We start from the raw sequence: 23,353 nt of genomic DNA, 5'->3' as shown, positions 1-23,353 counted from the left end.
ACTGCAGATAGATGAATTAAAATCTTATTTGTAGTGTGGTGTCAATAATTTGTCAGCTAAATTTTGCTGTGTGATAGCTATAATTGGTAGGCAATGTTTCAGTGAGTTCGGATTGTATATTAATTAATTTCGGTGCGAAGAAAATGTCAGTGAGATGTATGCTTGGGAGACATTGTGGATATCTCTGTGGAGAGTATTAATAGGAGAGATGAGAAAGTGGATATGTAAAAAAGTGTAACATGCTTATGGACTAGGAAATGTCTGCTACTGCTTACATTCAAAGACAAAAGGCAGAGCAGTAGATCATGAGTGTACCTACAGAAGCAAGCAGGATCGACAATAAGGTAATGTGCAAGAAAGACAATGCAGCCGATGATAACAATAAGTTAGCACATGTGACTGAAGGTGACAGGGAGTGTGATTATGTGTGGTAAGAGAATGGGCATACAAGCCAGCGAGAAAGTCATTGAATAAATGCAAGTGGAGTTGAAGATGAGGCAAGGGGATGAAGTGAAAATTAAAGGTCTGCATGGAAGTGTGAGGAGGAATGGAACAAAAAAAAAAAAAATGGCCATTTAAAGATATATCAAATGATTTGAGAATATTTTTAATAACAGAACTATATCTTTTTAAACTTCTCCCTGCCCCCAATGAAAGTAATCTAAGTGCATAATAAGTGATGTGAAAGAGAAGAGAAGATAGAAGAGCTTGTGAATGAAACATGAATAGTGTGAACAAAGAGAAAGACAGGCAGGAAGATAACACAAAACCGACAGGGAGACAATGCATGAAAAGTATGCATGCTAGATTAAGAAGTGAATGTGTGGCGAGTGAAAGCATATAAGGGATGTTTTGGTTGGGAACAAGGTGAATATGGGGTTGGATATCAGTAGGCTATTGAGGAGAGTAAAAGATGACAGTGTGGGGAAAAAGATCAGTATTTTGCCCAGATACGACAGCATTGAGTTGTGGCAGCAAGGAAAAATCATGAATGGTGTTCCAGCAGAGCTGTGTGAGGAGAAAGGAGTTCATTTTTTTAAGTGGGATGAATTTGAAGGAAGGATGGATGGATGGATGGAACTGTATAATAAATACTGACTCACACCAAAATCATTTAAATGCATCCTTTAATTCAATGAAATTAAATAGTGAGCAACACTATTAAACACAATGTTGTTCACTATTTGAAGTAAACAACCATTTGAGGTTCACTATTTAATTTCATTGAATTAAAGGATGCATTTAAATGATTTTAGTGTGATTCATCTGTAGGAACTGTTGCTGGAAGGAGGAGAAATGACTACAGTGAATAGACAATCTGAAGACATGAGGTGATATGGAAGAGCAGAGAAATGAGGTAGAAGTGCTTGTGAATGAAGAGAATGAGAGGGCAAGAACACAAGATAGACATGGAGACACTACATGAGAAGTGTGCATGCTGGATTTAGAAGCAAATGTGTGAATGGACAGGATAAGCTTGAGATGGCCTGAGATATGCAGAGAGTATATAAGTCTAATATACCTTTTTAATGAGGTATATTAGACTTAGATTGGGACAGCTTCTAAAGGATTTTTTTTTAATGAGATTCCCACTCACAGAAAGTTGTAACCCTATGGTATATATTAGTACTGTGAGTGGGTTTAGGCTTTCTTTCTATTTTTTAAATTAATTTTTATCATTTTTATTTATGTTTACATATTTCAGAAACCCTGCTCTAGAGAGTAAACACTGAACTTTTTTCAAGCTGCTTCAGGCCTCCAATAAGCAGGGTGATGATCTCACACTAGGTGATGAAATTCATCTGTCACCTAAAGACAATCACAAATATCCATGCCTATGGTGAGATTCAAACCCACAAACTGTTGGGTGGAGGGAAGATATGCTTACCATTCAACCAATTAGGCCAATGAAAGAAGTGGAAAGAGGGAAAAATTGCTCCCCTTTGTGTGTGAGACAAGACTAAGGCATTGAATGATAGGCCAGTCTATGTGTCTGGAGTTGTGGTTGCAGTATTAGAGAGGTCAGTCAGGACTATAATCGAAATTGGTTGATAAGCAACATTCTCTTTGATGGACAGCATGGGTTTGCTCAAGGAAGATCTTGTTTAACAGCCTGCTTGCTTACTTATAACAACATGACAAATACCTTAGACAACACAATGGTATATTTAGATTTTGCAAAGACTTGTGATAAATTGTCATATGACAATTTAATGTGGGAGCATTATTCCAGAAAAGAAAGTTGCTAGTGGTATGCCCCACAAAGGTCAATTTTGGGGCCATTGCTGTTTAACTTGTATGTTAATGATTTTAGAGAAGGTTTAAATGGTGTATGCAGTTGTTTGCAGATGGTGATGTAAAGTTGGGAAGAACTATGAGAAGTAAGTATGGCTTTACAAGACAACTTGAATATACTGGTCAAATGGACAAACGAATGGGATCATCAGTTCATCATTATAAAGTATAAAGTTTTAAAATTCATGAAGCATAGATGGAATGCAGAGTATGCAATTAGTATGGAAATCTTAGAGGAGGTGGAGGAGATGGGGATCTGTGGTGATGGTGGATAAGGGCCTAAAGTTTCAGGAGCACAATTTCTAAAATTGTAAAGACAGCAGAACAGATTATGGAAATGATGCAGAGGACACTGACTTGTAAGGATGGTCTCATTCCATTGTATAAAGCTTTGATCAAGCCACATAAGAACTGTTGTGCACAGATTTGGTCGTCTGGTTTTCAAAAGGATGAAGAAATATTGAAAAGGATCCAGAGACAATTGACTAAGGTGGGTTGCTGGCATCTGGAATGCTAAGTATTTGAGAACAGATAGAAGAAATGCAATTCTGTCTTAGAGATAGGTGGTGGTTTAATTGAGACATAAGCTGGTAAGGCTTTATTACCAGATCAATGTGAATGAGTATGAGGTTTTTCATAGAATTTGGGAGGGGGGGGGATAGACAGGAGGCCATGGAATCTGCCTAAGCAGGGTTGGATGAGGAATAGGTTTTTGCATAGAGAGTGTTAGGTAGTTAGAATTCATTGTGTGTGTGTGTGCGTGTGTGTGTGTGTGGACTCTCTGGAGATCTGATGATAATAATGAAGAACTATATTTTTAGGATAAAGACCAAAGGAATATGGATATTGATACAGCAAAAGCAATGCTGCAGCTTCTTTTGGGGAAACATTGGCCTTTGTATGGTTCCTTTCATCAGTTCCTAGATGTAAGTGTAAGTCAGTAGTCAAAGATTAATAATTTAGTATAACATGTTTCTGTTAGTTAATCTTGCTATTATTAATTTTTTTATTTATTATGGAGTACTTGCCATCATCTTAAAAATTAAATGCATATTAAATGATGCACTTCTTAAGGTACATAACTACTTCCTATTTGGCAGTAGTCAATTCCTGTCTATTATTTTTTTTAATGAAACATTGGCTAAGAGAAAATACAAAATGAGTATCAATCTACTACAGATCAGCTAATAATACACTTGCTCCATTTTCTCCCATTTGACTTGACTTCCAAGAAGAGTAGCAGTATCTCGATGAACTGTTAGCATGATCATTATTAGGTGGTAGGCTGCTTTCATTACCCACTGAAACACTATCATCACTTTTTTTTTACTCTCGAGAGACATTTGTGACATTATGATTAGGAATTATAGATACGTTTAACACAAGAATATTTTACTATTTGCCAAATATTTCAGTCTGAAACTAACATACTATCTTTAGTGGCTACATAGGAACAGTTTTTAACAAGGTGGAATACCAACAATTGATGATTCATAAGTAGAACGAGCAGCATGATGTTACATTGCTAAGCATTAAAGAGAGGAAAAATTTAATCAGAGTGATGATTAAATTAGTTATTAATTCACAATTTCATATAATCTTAATTTATAAATAACAGACTAATGTAAGAATTAAAAGTCAATTAAAAAAAATTTAATGTCTTATCCTGATTAAACTTTCCCATATTTTTGATAAGGATATACAGTCATTTCGATTCAAGTTAGGGCACTGAAGTAAGCTCAGCACTCTTTGAATAGGCATTCAAATTTATAGCAGCATCTGTGTAGAAGGCGAGTCTTGGACCAGAAAATGTTGTGGCTTGTCTCTATCCTGTGCTGAGCCAATCCAGACTTATCGGATTTGTTGTGCATGTATGATTGATGTTCTTGAATTCTTTTTTCTAGAGCGTCCTGTTTATACAAAGTAGGACAGATTGCAGTTACAAGGAACTTGGTACACACCAGGCAGAAACATAGTTGAGCTTTTATCTTTAGAAGAGGGGGAAATAGGTGGATATTTTGTTGATAGGTATATAAGTGTCTGTTAAATCATATTTCTTCACAATTCTTGAAATTGGTTCTGAAATCCCGGAAATATATGGAATTGGAACTCAATGTATTGATTCTTTGTTGTTCTGGATTGGATTGTAGGATTCGAACAGATGTGTACTTTTTTCAGAGAAGCCATTTAATTTCACGTGATGTTTGATAGTTCTTTCTGTAATTCATGAGGAGTTGAACAATTAGTTCTAGCTCGTCGGATTAAACATTTTATGATTCCTGTTTTTTGATAAGGATGATGAGCAGATTATTTGAGAATAAAATGTCCAGTGAAAGTGAGTTTTCTATAAACTGTTGTTGTTAGAATACCTGAAGGTGAACGGATGAAGAGGATGTCTAAAAAAGGATAACTTGTCTTTTTCAATCTCCATGGTAAACTTAATACGAGGATGTAAGGAATTGATTCTGGCTAGAAAGGAGGGTAAGGAATCTCTGTTATGGGCCACACTGAAAAGATGTCTATATATCTCACCGAAAAGGATGGTTGAGGGAATATAGATGAAAACAGGACATCTTCTAGATGTTCCAAATAAAAGTGGGCTAGAGCAGGTGAAAGTGGACTTCCATGGCCATTCCTTCCACTTGGTTGTAGAATTTGTTTTGACACAAGAAATATCCAGAGTGCATCACGAAATCAAATAATTTTGTAATATCTTTTGGGAAGATGTACACACACACACACAAGAAATATCACTCTGGATATTTCTTGTGTCAAAACAAATTCTACAACCAAGTGGAAGGAACAGCCATGGAAGTCCACTTTCACCTGCTCTAGCCAACTTTTATTTGGAACATCTAGAAGACATCCTGTTTTCATCTATATTCCCTCAACCATCCTTTTGGGTTTATTTTTATTTATTCGTATGGAGTTCCCTCCCTTTTCTCCCCCATCCCTATTGGGGCAAGTTGAGCCCACACGAGGGGGCTCAACTTGCCCCAATAGGGATGGCTGTATTTATGGCTGTAGATCAGTGTGTGTTCACAGGGACAGTTTACCTGCTTGCAAGATGAAAAACCCCAGATAAACTGGGGGGGGGGGGGGGGGGGGGAATCCTACAGTCCACACCCAAGACTGGCTAACTTGATTATGTCTAAGGAAGATTCTTAAGCTCCTCACATTGCTGACGGGAATCAAACCTAGGACACTCCTTCCCCAGGTATATGGTTGCGAAGCGCAAAGCCACTAGGCTAACCGCGCAGATGATTGGAATCCTTTTGGGTGAGATATATAGACGACATCTTTTCAGTGTGGCCTCATAACAGAGATTCCTTACCTTCTTTTTTTAGCCAGAATCAATTCCTTACATCCTCATATTAAGTATACCATGGAGATTGAAAAAGGCAAGTTATCCTTTTTAGACATGCTACTCGTCTTTTCACCTTCAGGTATTCTAACAACAACAGTTTACAGAAAACTCACTTTCACTGGACATTTTATTCTCAAATAATCTGCTCATCATCCTTATCAAAAAACAGGAATCATAAAATGTTTAATCCGACGAGCTAGAACTAATTGTTCAACTCCTCATGAATTACAGAAAGAACTATCAAACATCACGTGAAATTAAATGGCTTCTCTGAAAAAAGTACACATCTGTTCGAATCCTACAATCCAATCCAGAACAACAAAGAATCAATACATTGAGTTCCAATTCCATATATTTCCGGGATTTCAGAACCAATTTCAAGAATTGTGAAGAAATATGATTTAACAGCCACTTATATACCTATTAACAAAATATCATCCTATTTCCCCCCCTCTTCTAAAGATAAATGCTCAACTATGTCTCTGCCTGGTGTGTATCAAGTTCCTTATAACTGCAATCTGTCCTACTCTGGACAAACAGGATGCTCTATAGAAAAAAGAATTCAAGAACATCAATCATACATTCTGCACAACAAATCTGATAAGTCGGGATTGGCTCATCATGGGATAGAGACAAGCCACAACATCCTCTGGTCCAAGACTTGCCTTCTACACAGATGTTGCTATAAATTTGAACGCTTATTCAAAGAGAGAGTGCTGAGGCCTTACTTCAATGCCCTAACTTGAATTGAAATGACTGTATATCCTTATCAAAAATATTAGGTATACAGGATATTATGATAGTACTACATGAAAAAGTTGCATCATTACTAACTTCCGATCAACAATTTTCTTCCAAATTACTTATCTTCCAAGACTCCAACATTATCAGGTCTTTTAAGGCACTTTTTTACTGTATCATTCCACCTACATCTTAGTCTTCTTCTTCTGCGTCTTTTTCCTAAACTGGCAAAGAACACTTGTTTTGCTAATCTTTCATCTCTGATTCTGTTTTAAGTGACCATACCATCTGAAATTAGCTCTGCTAACACATTCGAATGGTAATTATCACAATATCTTATTTAACTCATGTATCTGTAGTCTCCAGTTTTGTTTCAAGTGATTTATTTCTAACCCAGTTCTCGGATCCATAAGCTAAAATTGGTTTGAACACTATCTTGTATAGAGCTAATTTAGTGTTTTGACTAATTTATTTCTTATTCCATATGCATTTCTTCAGCTGGCTTTGTACCATATAAGTTTTACTAATTTTGTTCTAAAAAATATACTCCCCCCCCTTCACCACTCTCTTACATAACGTCCAGTTCTTCTTCTTCTTCTTCTCTCACCTTCTACTCTTTTTATAATCCCCTCTGGATTATCCAATAAAATCTTCTCACTAACTTAAACATCTCTATCATATCACCTCTTTTCCTCTTACCAACAAAATTCTACAATCCACATTACTTCAACCTCTCTCCATAGCCAGCATTCCAAAGTCCTAATATATTGTCTTAGTCACTCATCTCTGGAGCCTCTGCAATGTTTCCACATCATATTGAAAACTGGGTGACCAAATTTGAGCACAGTAGTTTAAGTGTGATCTGGCCAGTGCTTTATACAATAGCACAACCACTTCCTTATTCCTACATGCTAGAGCACTTCTTATCATAGTGGCACTACAGTGTACAGTCTTTGCAATACTTTCAATATGCCCTCTAAACTTCAGTCTACTGTCAACTATTACTCCCAAATCTCAAATCTCATCTACTTCCTGTAGTACAGCACCATCAATATAGTACAGAGCCTTATATTTCTGACCTCCAAAATGCAACACCTTGTACTTATTAATATTAAAACTGCAATTCCACTAATTTGTCGAAGTCAAAAGTCTATTCAAATCTTCCTGAAAGGAATTAACAACAGCAGTGCTACTAATAATTCTCCCAAACTTTGCATCATCAGCAAACAACTGTACATCCCCAGTCAGTCCACATGATGTATCATTTACAAATAAGTTAAACAGCAGGGGGCCAAAGAACACCCTCTATGCAGTTGGCAGACTCCATGGAGGGTGTTCTTTGAAGCATGCCACTGGTTACTCTCTTTTGTTTTTTGAGATCTGCTCCATACACAACTTGCTGGTATCATTCAGAGAGCCAATCTTCGATCCAATAAATTATGCTGCATATTTTTCAGTCTGGGTACAAGTGTCCTTCAATAGTGTTTGTTGTTAGAATTTTTGTTCATTTATATTGTGTTTTGCTACTTGTTGTTTGCATGCCACTGGTTACCCTCCTTTGTTTTTTGAGATCTGCTCCATACATAACTTGCTGGTACCAGTCAGAGAGCCAATCTCCGACCCATCTAACCAATACACCTAAACCTCTTTTTACGCTATAGATGTGGTCCTAAAAATTACACATAAATAGAATTCACGTAAAAAAGAACTACTGACTCCATATAAAAAGTGAAGATTGGTTCCAAACCTGAAATATAAGCAAAATAATGAAAAACACAAACATTAATTTCGTTAGGATCATAAGATTTTTATTTACATTTCATGGAGAACACACATACATACAATAAATTTTAATAACTTAAAAAAAAAACATATTTCAGTTGTTTGCTAAGGATTGTATAAAAAAATTATGTTATTCGCTATCAGTTTCTGGCAATAAACGCAAAAACTTTCTTTTTCGTGAGACTTTAATATCACTAGAACTACTAGATATGGTATTATCGTCATTGACTTCCGCCTCAACTTGTGGAATTCGTCTTGTCATGTCTTGAACAAAAGTACCACTGGTTGTTTCAGTAGTTTTAGGCATGAACTCAATTATTAGTCGCTGTGTTGATTCTTTAGATAAGTCGTGATATAATTCTTTTTATGAAGAGATCAACAACTTAAGCTCATGTGAAAACTTCCCAGCACGTTCATTTGGATTGTGTCGGCCAAAATAATTGTCTAAATTACTGGCAAGTTTAAGGCCTTCTTTAATTATATCAGCAGTAAAAGTAGGATTATCTTGATCATTATCATTAACTTCTTCGCTTTCAGGAGTCTCAGAAACAGTCTTCGCTAAGAGGTTTATCAATTAACAATTCTTCGATATCTGCCGACGTAAGATCATCGAATCCTTCTCTGCCAATTTCACATGCCAAACTTGTTATATTGGGGAATTCTGCTTGTTCCCTTCAGTATGATTTGAAGGGAACAGGAGCATTCTCTTTAACACATGCAGACCAAATAGCTTTCCAGCATGCATTCATAGTTTCTGGTCTCAATTCAGATAACGATAATCGGACTCGATCAATACAATCCATAATTGAAAATTTTTTCCATACATCCATAACTGACAGTGTTTCATTTAGCTTGTTCAAAACATACTGAAATGTTCGTCTGACATAATATTTTAAAAGTCGCAAGTATACCCTGATCTAGAGGTTGTAGCAATGATGAGGTATTGGGCGGCAGAAAAAAAAATTGCACATTTGGGTGTTCTATGGCAGGATGACTGGGTGCATTATCAAGAATCGAGACCCTTGTCATTCAAATAGCGTCTAACTTCTGGCACAAAATGTTTGTGGAACCACTCAGTGAAAATATCACCCAAGCTCTTTTGTTGGCCATCCAATGAACTGGCAATTTTTGAAAATCTACGCCTTTCATTGGCCGTGGTCTTAATGATCGATTTATGAGTAGTGCTTTTAACATCTGATCTCCTAAAGCGTTTGAACAAAATATGAGTGTTATGCGATCCTTTGCTGCTTTGAACCCACCAACAGTTTTTTGCATTTTTGATACATAAGTTCTGTTTGGCATTTTTTTCCAGAAAAGGCCGGTTTCATCCATATTCCAAACTTGTTCACGAGTGTAGCCTCCATCTTTAATTATTTTAGCAAGTTTTTGGGGAAATGCTTTAGCAGCTGTTTCACCTTTAATTTTTATATTATGAAGAGCATGTCTTTTAATAAACTTAGCCAGCCAACCATTGCTTGCATGAAATTCATATTTTTTCCTCGATTGAGATGAAGTATCTGGCTGCAGTTTTTTAATCTGTTCATAAAATCTCAATGCTGGTTGCTTGATGGAATTTCCATCAACTGGCATTCTTTTTTGTACATTATCTTCTATCCACATCACTAAAGCTTTTTCGGCCTTTTCTAGAACAATATCTCTTGTGTATAATGATAATTTCGCACTCAATTTTGTACCAGAACATACCGCTTTTCTAATAGCCTCTTCATTTTTCTTTATAGATCTGACAGTTGATTCACTCACTCCAAAATGGTTACCCACAGCCATCGCACCTTCCCCAATTTGAAAACGATCTAAAATTTGAATTTTTATACCCAAGGAAATGTTTTTTTTTTTTGTTATCGGCATCATCATGTGAAGGCTGGACTGAAAGTTTGAAAATTACATATAGCTTACCATTTATTATTTCTTGGCAAAATTAAAAAATGTGGTAACTGTACTCAAACACCAAATTCAAACTTTAGTGCAATCACTAATGATCTCACACAAATTGTTCAAAAACCGACCAGAATACCAGATAACCCAAACCACTCTCCAAATACCCTAGATCTTTTCCTTACTAATGACCCCCTCCAAATATGCAGTGACTGTAGTGAGCTCCCCCTGGGCAATTCTGACCACAACTTAGTACTCATCTCCTCCTCCATGCAACAACGCTTACACAGTCACCCCCACACAAGAGTAGTTTGGCATTATAACAGTGCCAAATAGGACAGTCTCCGAGACCACTATGCTTCATTCTCATTCTCATGGTTAGACTATTTTTTCCGGCCTTCCAGTCCAAACATATGCACTGAACGCATCACCAAAGTGATCCTCACTGGCATGAAAACATATATTCCACACACTACTCAGACCTGCCATCCCCTAACTAAACCATGGTTCTCCAAAAAAAATGTGCCAAGGCTGTCCAAACGAAAAATCAGGCATACCACAACTGGCTCAAATCAAGAACTCCATCCTCATTCACTGCTTATACTGAAGCCCAAAACTATCAATACTTCCAAAACAGAATTTGAACGGGTTAAAAGCAGGAAGCTGGCAGCCGTGCCTTTTGGTCTCTTGCCAAGGCAATTGGCCGTAACTTTTGCCCTACACTATTCCCACCTCTATCATACCCAGATGGCTCAATATCAACATTACCCATAGAAAAAGCTAATCTCCTGGCATCACACTTTGCCTCCAATGCACACATAACTGACAATGGCAAAAGCCCTCCAGTCATTCCAACAAACAATGCCCTCTGTATCCTTTTGCCAAAAAGACATCACAAACCTGTTGTCTAAATTAGACACAAAAAAGTCTCCTGGCCCTGACGGCATTTCCCCAATTATCCTGAAGGTCTGTGCATCAGAACTGACTCCTATTCTATGTCACCTGTACACACTCTCTTACTCTACTGGTATATATATCCCAAAACCTGGAAACTGGCCTATATTCAACCCATTCCTAAAAAGGGTGACAAATCACTACCATCTAACTACAGTCCTATCTAAAGTAATGGAGAAAATCATCAACTCTCAACTCCTAATCTACCTTGAAGGTACCCGGCTATTAAGCTACCACCAGTACGGATTCCGTCAAAGCCATTCAACAGTAGATTTACTCTCATACATCACCCATCACTGGACAAACATGGAGAAATTCGGTGAATCCCAAGTAGTTGCACTCGATATCTCCAAAGCATTTGACCGAGTCTTGCACAAAGGCTTATTAAGCAAACTCTCATCATTTGGACTGCCAGCTTCCTGTCTGGATGCACACTATGTGTGATGGTAGGCGCCTCCCTATCCTCTCACCATCCAACCAATGCTGGGGTCCCACAAGGTTCAGTTCTCTCACCAACCCTCTTCCTTCTATATATCAATGATCTACTTCAGTTGACCTCTAACTCAATACACAGTTTTGCAAATGACAGCACATTACATTCCTCCCTTTCATTTGACAAACCCTACTCTACACAACTCACCTCAACCCACAGAACATCAACCACCGTTGCCCTTAATTCTGGCCACCACTGCCAATGGCAGCTTGGAGATGAAATTTCTCTTCTTGGCATTACCTTGACATCAAGCCTCTCCTGGCATAAACACATCACAAACATTGCATCCTCAGCTTCCAAAAAAACTAGGCTTCCTCTTTCGCTCAAGATGCTACTTCACCTCTAAACAGCTGTTAACACTATACAAGCCCAAATCCGCCCAGCTCTCGAATATTGCTCTCACAATCTGGAGTGAGGCTCCAAAAAGATCTCTCAAAATGCTTGACTCAATACAGAGGAGAGCAATTAGACTAATAAATGACACATCCCTCACCAACTCACCCCCCACACACACACACACTTTCACATAGATGCCTGGTCTCCGCAATCTATATATTCTATAAATATTTCCATCCATGGGAAATGTTCATCTGAAACAGCATCAATAATTCCCCCACCCTGTACTAAGCGCATTGGAACACGTACAGCTGCTGCCCAACATTCTTTCACAGTACACCTCGAAACTCACAGAACAAGTTTCTTTTCCTCCTCATTCATCCCTGCTACTGCAGCATTGTGGAACAGTCTTCCCAAGAAATACAACATACAGGCGTTCAAATCTAATGTAAACAAGTTTCTCCTTTTGCAACCCACCACTCATATACGGTACTAACGTACTATAGGTTGACCAGCCAACTTCCTTTATATGGGTCCAACATAAAAATAAAATAAAAATACTGCAGAACTGTTTTTTTATGTGCAGTCAGTTATGTAATTCGGGGAATTCCCAATAAATGAAATTCGTAAGAATTTAGAATTTTCTTAATTGAAACGAGAATGCAATTCTACAAATTGGATTTTTTCCTAACTTAGACTTTAGGTTGGTCACATAAAAGTGAATAAAATTATTTTTAATATCTCAATTTGCGTTAAAAAAAAATTCGCATAAAAAGAGGTTTAGGTGTATATTATCTATTCCCATCCTCCATAGCTTGTACACCAAGTTATCATGTGGTAATCTATCAAACGTTTTTGCAAGAGTATCATTGTATATGATTCTCCTTATCTAACACACTTATTACCTTATCATAGAATACAAGTAAATTGCTAAAACTAGACCTGCCCTTTACAAATCCATGCTGACCATATAAAGAATGTCATGTCCGTGTATCCATAATACTTTCCCTGTTTTCGTTTACCCTGACAGTCCACAAATCTTTCACATTTTTCAGTGTATTCATGAAGCAATTTTCTTAGCACACATCCACTGGGAAATATCCAAGGCAGAACTCAATCTTCGTGCTGAAGCTTTCCATGCTGCAGATTCTTTATAGATGTAATTTTCAGAAGTAGTAAGAAAAAACAAGTAGCAAAACACAATATAAAGAAACAAAAATTCTAACAACAGACACTACTGAAGGATACTTGTATCCAGACAGAAAAAAACGCAGCATAATTTACGACAAAAAGCCACACCACACATTATTTGAAAAGACTTTTTTTAGCACAGGTCAAATTACTGCTGTTCACTTGTGACACTAGGATGTGTATAATGCACTTTAATGACACTTTTGGATGTGTGTATAATAATCCTATGCATTATGGGCATGGCCATTAGCTTCTGTATACGAGTAACCTAGTCATAAAGAAACTTGCTTACACTTGGATAAAGGATTAAACAAGAATATAATTTCTTGGCATTTTAAATTTAACCAAGTGAAAAAACTTTCTACACAATATACTAGTCTTCTGCCTGTATATGGGAAATGCAAATAGAAATAGTTAAAAACATGAATTTGAATCTTACCTTGAATTCAAGTAACCTTTACAAGGATTTTTCAACTGAAGTTTGACTTTGCCAGTCTCATATGAAGGCAGGGTTTTCCTCCTAGAAACTCAGGTTTTTCATCTTGCAAAAAGCAAACTGGCCAGAGGATATATGCTTTTGACACACAGACAGCAGACAGGATATCGATCACTACATTAGGTTTCTGTGATGTCAAGTAACTTGGTCATGACAGCCCATTAAGCCTAATATGTAAGGGCAAGAAAAAGAGATGGAAAAATGATTTCTGTCTTCAGCATAGCTCTTGGTTTTTACACACAGCTAGCTGCTACTGATGAGACCTCAGTAAAGATCAAAATCATTCTGGATACTGACTTGCCAAAATGCATGGTTTATACATGCCCCTAAGACGGAGTGCTGTGCATTTATGAGATGGATAGCAACTTCATGTAGTCAGTTCTCTTTGTATATAAGTAGCTTTTTTTTTTCTTTTTATATATAAGTAGTGTTAGTGATTATTTCTGTTTCACTTCGATTTGAACAACATGAAAGGAAGAAAATAAATTATTTATTAAGGTTGTTAATATTTTGCTGGATTTCCAACTAGTTGGAAATTACTTTTTTTCCCCCCGATTACAGTTTGAATTGTAACTGGAAAAAAGCGATTATTGTAATATCATGGAACTCTCAAGGGAGATTAAAGAAGGTCTTAAAAATGTTGTTCAAACCTTGATAAATTAATGCAGCTATACGTACTGAAGTTAGGAGAATGTTTCATAGCTAGGTATTACTTCAAAAAATAGTCTCTCTCTCTCTCTCTCAGACTTGTTCTGTGGAACACAGCAGTCTTCCATTTAATTCTTTGTGCAAACATCATGGTCGTAAGTTTGTATAAACTTGAGCAAGTAAGGAAATGATTGCAATAATAAAAGGCACATTTTACAATAGTATTTTTTTTTTATATAGTGACACCATTCATTATCACAACAGTTGAACCTAAGACATGTTTTGGCACATGCATTGTTTTGCTATGCTTAATTGTCATTAAAATTGTTTCCATTTGAAATAAGCCAACTTCTAACAGCGATCACAAACAAAATTTTATTAAATTATCATTAGGAATATTTTGCAAATAAAATGAATTGTGGAGGATCTTTCACAACTTGTATCTAGCCTTGAATTACACTGTATAATTATGCAATTACAGTTCCAAATTGTTTAGAGCTAAATTTTTGGTTGTTTATCTATTTTTCATCAGCTATGCCAACATTCTGTAAAAAATTAGTTACACTGAATACTATCAAGTGGTAGTGCTTGAACAAAAAAATTAACAAGTCTGTTAGAAGTTACATATTTATGGAACTTAAACACATTTTTGGCTTTTGTAAACTGTAGCACGTAATTTTATCTAATTTGGCAGCACAGATCATCTGATTGTAACCAAACTTGAAAAGACCTGAAAAATTATACAAAATTATTAACATTGGTTTGAATTATTTTGACAATAACAGTGATCCAGTTGAACCACATATGGGAATTGTCACACATAACGAGGTATGGCTATTAAATAACGAAACTGGTTGCAAAAATGTGGTTTATTATTACAGTTGTACAACTTAATTGTTATCCCCCCTTAATATACTCCCCTTCTCTATCTATACACCATTGCATACGAATTTTCCATTGTTGGAAGCAGTGCTGCAAGTCATCAGGTGTTATCTGCTTCAGTAGCACTGCCATTTTCTTCTTTACCTAAGACTGTACTGTGGGCTGGAACGTTGTCCTGATGGAGAATCCAAGCGTTGTTCTTTCACAGATCAGGTCTTCTTCTTACTCACTTGTTCTCTCAGCTTGGCCAGAATCTCAAAGTAATAATATCAGTTAACTGCCCTGACCCTCTGGTACCCATTCAACCATTACCATGCCATTGATATATAAAAAAAAACCAATCAGCATTGCCTTCAGTTACAGTGCACTGTCTGTAAAGCAATATAATAAGATAATGGCTGATAAGAAGATCCCAGTGTTGGACCATCCACCTTATTCACCGAACTTAGCTCTAAGCGACTTTTACCTTTTTCCAAAGTTGAAAGGCACCCATTTTCAGTCAGTGGATGAGGTAAAGGAGAAAACGGCAGCACTGCTACCAACAATGGAAAATTCATATGCAACGGTGTATAGATAGAGGAGGGAAGTATATTGAAGGGGGATAACAATTAAGTTGTACAATTGTAATAATAAACCACATTTTTGCAACTAGTCTAGTTATTAATAGCTACACCTCATACATCATAAATGCCAAATTTTATTAAATTCCATCCAGCTAGAGCAGTTATTGTTCCCATTTGGCATTTATGATGTAGGTGTAACAATTCCCATATAGTTCAACTGGATCACTGCTATTGTCAGAATGATTCAAATCATTATTAATAATTTTGTATTGTATGAGGTAAAATTTAATAAAAATTTGTGTATCCAGCCAATTAGCAAATGCATTTATTTTTGGAGAAAAAGCCTTCAACTCTGTCCCACGTAAACCCACTATTTGACTATGCTACGTGGATGATGTGTTCACTATTTGGTTGCATGGCCTGGATACACTCCACAATTTCTCTACACGCTTGAACAGTCAACACCCCCAGGATCCAGTTTACCCTAGAAAAAACAACAGTCTCCCTTTCCTAGACACTCTGATTACATGCCAAACTAATGGATCCTAGCTTTCTCTGTTTACAGAAAACCTACAAATATCAGTAGATACATTCACCAGCAGTCTCCCCACCCCCCTTCCAACAATATGGGATTATAAAAACTATATAACAGGGCAAAAATAATCAGTTCAGATAACAGTACCATAATCCTTAACACCCTCTTAGCCAATGGCTACAATCCCCCCAAATATATTAAAACCAGTTAACCACATCCCGCCTCCTCCTTCATAACAGAGATTACCCTAAATCTGTCACCGTTCCATATATCAAGGGTACATCCAAAAAACTAACAAAAATCCTAAGAAAATATGACCTCACAACTAGTTACAAGCCACATAAGAAATTAGCATCTCTTATCTGCTCCACCAAAGACCAGCCACTTCCCTTAGACTTCATCATCAAATTCTTGCCATGTACCCTCAAGGGGGGTGTACAGGATGTGACAGTACTACATGAAAAATTTACATCATTACTAACTTCCTATCTACAATTTTCCTCAAATCAGCCTGTTACCTGTCAAGACTCCAATATTATATAGTCTTATATTTCTGCCTTCTAAGGCAGCTTTCTTCAACCTTTTTACACCTGCGGACCAGGAAAAATAGGAGAAATATTTCGCAGACCAGCTGACGGCTAAGACAGAAACATAAACTAATGTAGATAGTATTTTATTTATTAAATCCAATGTTATAAAATTACAATTTTTAGCTAGTGCGCATCTGCTGCTGCTTAGAGGTTAGAAAATTTGATATACGTGGCTGGAACGTTGTTTCTGAGAGACGAAGCGCTGCAACAACATCAATTCAATTTCTCTGTTTAGTTTTTATTACTGACATGGCTGAAAAAGTCTTTTCACACAAATAGGAAGTCGAAAAAATTATCAACAATTTGATAGCTTTATAACTCAGAGATGGATATTCTTTTTCGAGTGATATCCAAAATTGAGACAATGATTGCATTTTATGTCTGGACACCAGAGTGACATCAGAAGACAACCTGATCAGCTTTTCTTTTTCACGAGGATCAGGTGTGCATGATTTTCTTTCTTACAAGAAGGGATTATTAATCCAGAGGTTACCTTTATGAGGATCCTCATTTTCAGGGAAATAATTATTAAAGTTTTCGGCTAAAGCCCTTAAATGTCGACTTATTATGTTGATTATGACTTTCTTGTTGACATCAGCAGCAATCAAAAATTCTCCCAAAGTAGAAACATTTCTATATGTTCCTCTTGTACGTGACTATCCCAAAGTGCCAGCTTCTTTTTGAATGCATCCAATTTATTTCTCAGTGTAAAAATACAAGACCCCTGAAAAGAAATATTAAGTTCGTTAAGAAGGCTAAATATGTTCGCCATATACGAAAGCTTAGCCATCCATTCCTCATTCAACAAAGGCTCTACTAAGTCAGATTTCTCTCTTGCAGAAACTGCTTTACTTTTTCCCTCAGTTCGAAAAGGCGTGCAAGAACCCTTCCTCTCGATAACCACCTCACTTCTGCATGGAGAAAGTTGGTAGTGTGAGTCCATACTCTCTCACAGTGTGGTGAACAGCCTTCAATAATTCTCCTCTGAATGGTGGTGGTGTCCGAAAGCCTCCAGTTTTTTAGTGGCTTGAGGACCCAAAATTTCTCGCACGGCATCTAAGATGCAAGGCTTTACTAACTCCTCACCAATAGTAAACGGTCTTTTCGTTTTAGGTATTCGAAGAGCAACTAAATAAGACGCTCGACACAGCAACTTGTCACTAGTCATCATCATTTTCATTTCACTTTTCATCTGGTAACGTAATCTTTGTAAAAAGTCCAGTGGCTTATCAATAAAATCTCTATGCTTCGAATGCAAATGACGAGCAAGTTTGGAAGGTTTCATAGCATCATTTGACAGAATTTCAGAACATACTACACACAAAGGCCATGCCGATAGTTCACTGCCAGGGCTGCAATGAACCAAGCTTTAAATAGTCCTTGTTGAAATGCCTAACAAAGTTTCCTTTTCTTTGTTTGTATGGCACATTCCAAAGCATCAACATATTTCTTTATCTTTGTTTCTTTTAAACTTGAAGCACTAGTACTTGGCATGCTTTCGGTATCATCACTACTTATCTCCTGAATATTGTCCTTGCCTCTACTAAAGAAGGTTAAAAGGTTTTGCTGTTTGACTTTTTTTTGTCTCCATTTTGTAGTTTCAAATTTTACGAAAGAAATAACTTGTTTTCCAAAATACCACAACACAATATTAGAAAACAATACGGATGAGCATGATAAAATAAGAATTTTTGCATCGTCTCGTCGACAGGCGAGCTGAAGCAATACTGATGCATATTGGGAAATTTTTGGCAGACGGCCAGGAAATTTCTCCAGACCACAAGTTGAAGAACAAGCTTCTAAGGCTTTTCTTACTGTACCAGTCCACCTACATCTTGGTCTTCCTCTGGGTCTTTTTCCTGCCAACCTGGCAGAGAACACTTGTTTTGCTAATCTTTCCTCTCCCATTCTGTTTAAGTGACCATACCACTTGAGATGAACTCTGCTAACACATTACTGGATGCTGACAATGTCAAGTTCTTTCTTAATATCCTCATTTTTAATATGATACTGCTATTGATGCAATCTGTTCATACCCCTAATCTTTCTCAGGACTCTCATATATGCATATCAAATTCATCAAACTAGTAATAACTAAGTTATTACTAGTTTGATGAATTTCCAATTTCTCTAGTCTTTTGTCAAGTGTTTTACTTCTAACTCACCTCTCAGATCCATAAGTTAAAATTAGTTTGTATACAGTTAATTTAGTGTTTTGGCTAATTTCTCTCTTATTCCATAGACTTACCTGGAGTAAACCAGGTCCCTTGTAGTTGAAAACTGTCCTACTATGGCCAATACCAGGATATATGAATACAAAAACGATATCCAGTTTCACCAATACAGCCACTCAGGACTTGCTGACCATGTATTGGACACCCACTACGGAATATGCTGAAAGAAGGCTATTTCATTACACCACAGCAAGTACAAGAGATTAATGGATGCAATAGATATTAAAAATATTTTTTAAGTAAAATGAATGGGTGTAGTAATCCCCACAGTTATTTGAATGCAGTGGGAAATCATTTTGCTAGTATGATTGAAGATTTGATTGCTTGGGTACCAGAATTCAGTTGACACTTAATTTATCATGGCTTGATCATCAGTTAGAATTCAGTTGAAGGTAAGTTACATTAAAATAATTAATTTGCATATGAAAGTTACAGTACTAATTGTTAAATCCATTTCTTGAACAATTGGCTATTTTTTCATGGAATAATGTTGCCGCTTCAGATGTAAAATTGCTTAAGTTTGTTTGGTTCTCAATTTTTTAAAAATTTTGATGTGTTCTGTTGTTAAACTCCTCTTTCATTTATTATTAGTGATTTTGTGTTCCTATTACTGTGATTTAACAATTGAACACTTCATCTTCATGCATTGCTTCATAGTATAAACAACACCAGAGAAACAAAATAAATATACTAAGTTATTACTAGTTTGATGAATTTCCAACAAGTATCTTCAGAGCACAAATTACAATGGTTGAAAAACACATAGCATCCAACCAGATTGGTAAATTGTAACTATAAAAGGAATTGCAATTTCCATTGAGTTTTCCTGAGTTATTTTTTTCGAGTATCAATCAAATAAAAACATGAACATTAATTGCAATAAATAAACGCTAAACATTCATAAATATGGCATTTCAAACCACACACGTATACAACACAATATTACTGTGTGTGTGTGTATGCATTCAGGTATACAAATGTAAATATGTACAACTCAAATAACATAAAATAGTTACCATGCTGACATTCCAAAGCGTGGTGTGTTTCTCTGCATTTTTACTATTTTGGCATATTTCACATTTATCCGTCTTATTTTTAATACAATAAGCCAAAATGAATTAATGCTACAGACAGTGATGTTAATAAAAAGAAACAGCAAAGACAAACCATCAATGAGTGTGCATTTGATGACGAAGATTTTGATTGTCAATTTATTTGATAATTTCTTTATTATAATCTGCTTGATATTTAAAGGCTGTTTTCGTTGGCCGAGTGGTTAGCATGTCTGCTTTCCAGCCAAGAGGCTGCAGGTTCGAATCCCACCGTAGGCATGGATGTTTGTGATTGTCCTACAAACTTTGTGTGGAAAGGGAATCTGCAACCCTACATTTATTCTAGCAGAAGACATCATTGCCAAAACCATGTGAGGTACGGCAGTGACCATATGGCATCTACAGACGTCAAATGTAAAAAAAAAAAAACTTTCTTTGGATAAATAAGACATTGTTGAAGCACAAAATGTCATTTTTGCCTTTATTTAATATTACTGTAGTCAAATTTCATTGTTAGAAACATAACCTCTGTTTTTACTATAGAAAATAAATTCCCATTTTACAAGTTTTCACTTTGAGCTCACACAAGGAACAAGTTAAATCATAAAGTTGGGAACAACTACCTGGAAGGACCTATCATGGCCCTCTTGAGGGCATATAAAATGAAGTTAATTCAGAAGTTAGGCTAAATATGATCTTAAAATGACTCTCTCTCTCCTCCAGATCTTTGTTGAGATTAGGGGAGCATCTCATAGCTGATGCTGATTCTAAAAATAGTCTCTCTCTCTCTCAAACCTGCAGCAGCCACTTCTGTGCAGCACAGTTGTCCTCTTCCATTTAATCCAATGTTGGAGTATCCAGAACATAGTCTGCCAGTCCTGACTTGCCATACTAATGATAAAAACTATGTTCACTACGTTCAAGATGGGACAGTATCTGCAGATCTGTCCAACATAAGCTAAATTGTAGATATAGAACTTGATACACTCTTGAGCAAGAGGATGAAGCTGATCCTTTGGAGACTGGATAAAAGTTGCTAGGTAAATGTGTGGAGATTATATTTATGAAAAACTTTAGCTGTCTTTTCAGATCCAGTTGGGATGAGGTAAGGGATGGCATCCTTAAAATGCTTACACACAGAATTAGGTTATTTTCAACACATTTTTTTGGCTAATAGCCACAACACCTGTAATACTATATGGATCTCTAAAATTAGGTTATTGTTTTCAAATCTTAGACACTAAATGATATCTTTATAATTCCCTGTATACTCTTATCTTCTTCAACTAGTCTGAAGATAATTTTCTTATTTTCTCAGTTCTGTAATCATATTAGTCCATCAGGTACTTACTGTTATCATTATCAAGTTTTAAAATTAATTTATTAATTTTGTATCGATCATTATCAAGTATTTCTATATATGTGGAATACATTTCCTACCTTATCTCCAACAAGAAAAAGCTGTGTTTGTCAGTTACACTCTTTAACTACGCTTATTCCTCTACTTCAAACCTATGGAAGAATAGGCATATTTTATCTCACTATTCATTTTCCTGTGTCGAACTTAGGTTGTTTGCCATTCAATATATTTTGTTGTTAATGTTGATTTCTTATTTTCTCTGATGAGTGTTGTGTGAATGTAACAACCTCTAGTTATTATTTAAAAGCATTTGTCATCTTCATCTGTAATGCTAATTACATTGGCATGATATTTCTGTACACTTTGCAAGCAACTATGTAGATTTGCTCAAGTGATTACTTAAGATTATTTGCCTTTCAGTATATTTTGTTGTTAATGTTGAATACTTATTTCTTCTGATAGCTGTTGTGTGAGTGTAACAACCTCTAGTTATTATTTCAAAGAATTTTATCGTCAACATCTGCAATGCTAAGTCCATTGGCATGGTATCTCTGCACACTTTTCTAAGATTGCTCAAGCTTTATAAAGCAGTTATGTAGATGTTACTTTCTGGAAACTTGAATTTACAAGATTACATATGTGTCTACTTGATAGTAAAAGTTCAAATGGATTGAAAAATTCCAGGTTTGAAGGGATTATATATATATATATATATATATATACACACACACACACATAAAAATTATAGAAAAATAACAGACTAAAATAATATAAATGAATAGTGGTAATATGGAAAGGCTTCTGCATTTTTTTCATCTATAAAATCATTCCATTGTGTTTTAATTCAAATGTTCAACCATTGTGAATTACAGTTAAGTTTATATATTTCCAGCAATCAAAATACAGAGTAATTAACAAGGACCAGTGGTGTAATGTTTTAGAATTCAGCAGGACAATTCATCCTGATTTGTCTAATTATGATGAAGATGGTGCCTGTAAGTATTGTGTTAAGAATTTAAACATTCTCTGTAATGGCTGGAAAAAGTCTGGAAAACAAAAATTTTTGTTTTCCAGATTTTTATTGTTTACAAGATAGCAGAGAGAAAGGATATCTAAAAGTACAATTTTTATCTGCCTTGTAGATAACAGTGATATGTTGTAGATAAGCTTATACGTTGGTTAGACATACTTCTAATTTTTTTAGGAAATGATAACGTAAACTATATTAATTATAAAAACTTTAATAACTACTATATTTTGGCAATGTTACATTACCATCTTCAGGGATCACAAAACAATGATACATGCATGCAGGCATTAACACTAAGCAAATGAGGTTGAAGAAAGGCATGAGACTGCCCCAAATTTGGGAAGTTTGCATTCTAAGAACATCAGCCCAATGACCAACACAACCCAATTTAGCCTGCTAGAGGGAGGGGAACACCTTTAGGACTCCAGGACCGCTTCAGTTGCCTTTCTTCAGCTTTGGTTCCTGCATGCACATATCGTTGTTTTGTGATCCCTGAAGATGGCAATGTAACATTGTTAATTAATTTTATAATTATTATAGTTTACATTGTCATTTTCTAAAACATTAGAAATATTAGCATATTGTTTAATTTTAGGCTTTAACATTAATAAATAAATATAAAAATATAATATTGGTGATGGATGTGTACCACACACCTAGCACACCCAGAATATTCACCCCTGCTTCCATCATATGAGCTGTGGCTTGCATGTACATCACTATATTTATGTTGCAACGTAAATACAAATATATAGCTTGAGCACAGTAAGGACATTGTTTAATATAACAATCTCACCCATAAAAGTTTGCTAATTTAGAGAGCATTATAATTACTGCATTTGTTGAAGCCGATAATATCATGAGACATTTTTGCTCCAGCCATTTCCAAAATCTCAGGTTTTTCATTCTAT

General features: G+C 36.0%; 1 protein-coding gene across 8 annotated transcripts in view; it reads left to right on the top strand.

The window, feature by feature from the left end:
- The window catches only part of SCCRO4 (DCN1-like protein SCCRO4), a 264,907-nt gene that overhangs the window by 233,712 nt on the left and 7,842 nt on the right, over positions 1 to 23,353 (top strand). For 7 of the 8 annotated variants that reach the window (XM_090395325.1, XM_090395322.1, XM_090395323.1 and 4 more), the window contains 2 exons: positions 3,117 to 3,227; positions 22,305 to 22,407. In XM_090395325.1, coding sequence (XP_090251451.1) covers positions 3,117 to 3,227; positions 22,305 to 22,407 — 214 coding nt within the window. The remainder of the gene's footprint in view (positions 1 to 3,116; positions 3,228 to 22,304; positions 22,408 to 23,353) is intronic. The other variant, XM_090395321.1, reaches the window with a different exon arrangement.

This window comes from Typopeltis vanoorti, chromosome 7 (assembly GCF_054136105.1).
Source record: "Typopeltis vanoorti isolate ZY-2024b chromosome 7, IOZ_Tvanoo_1.0, whole genome shotgun sequence".
Taxonomy (NCBI): Eukaryota; Metazoa; Arthropoda; class Arachnida; order Uropygi; family Thelyphonidae; genus Typopeltis; species Typopeltis vanoorti.
The sequence above is the reverse complement of the archived record's forward strand: the minus strand, read 5'-3'. Positions and strand labels throughout refer to the sequence as shown.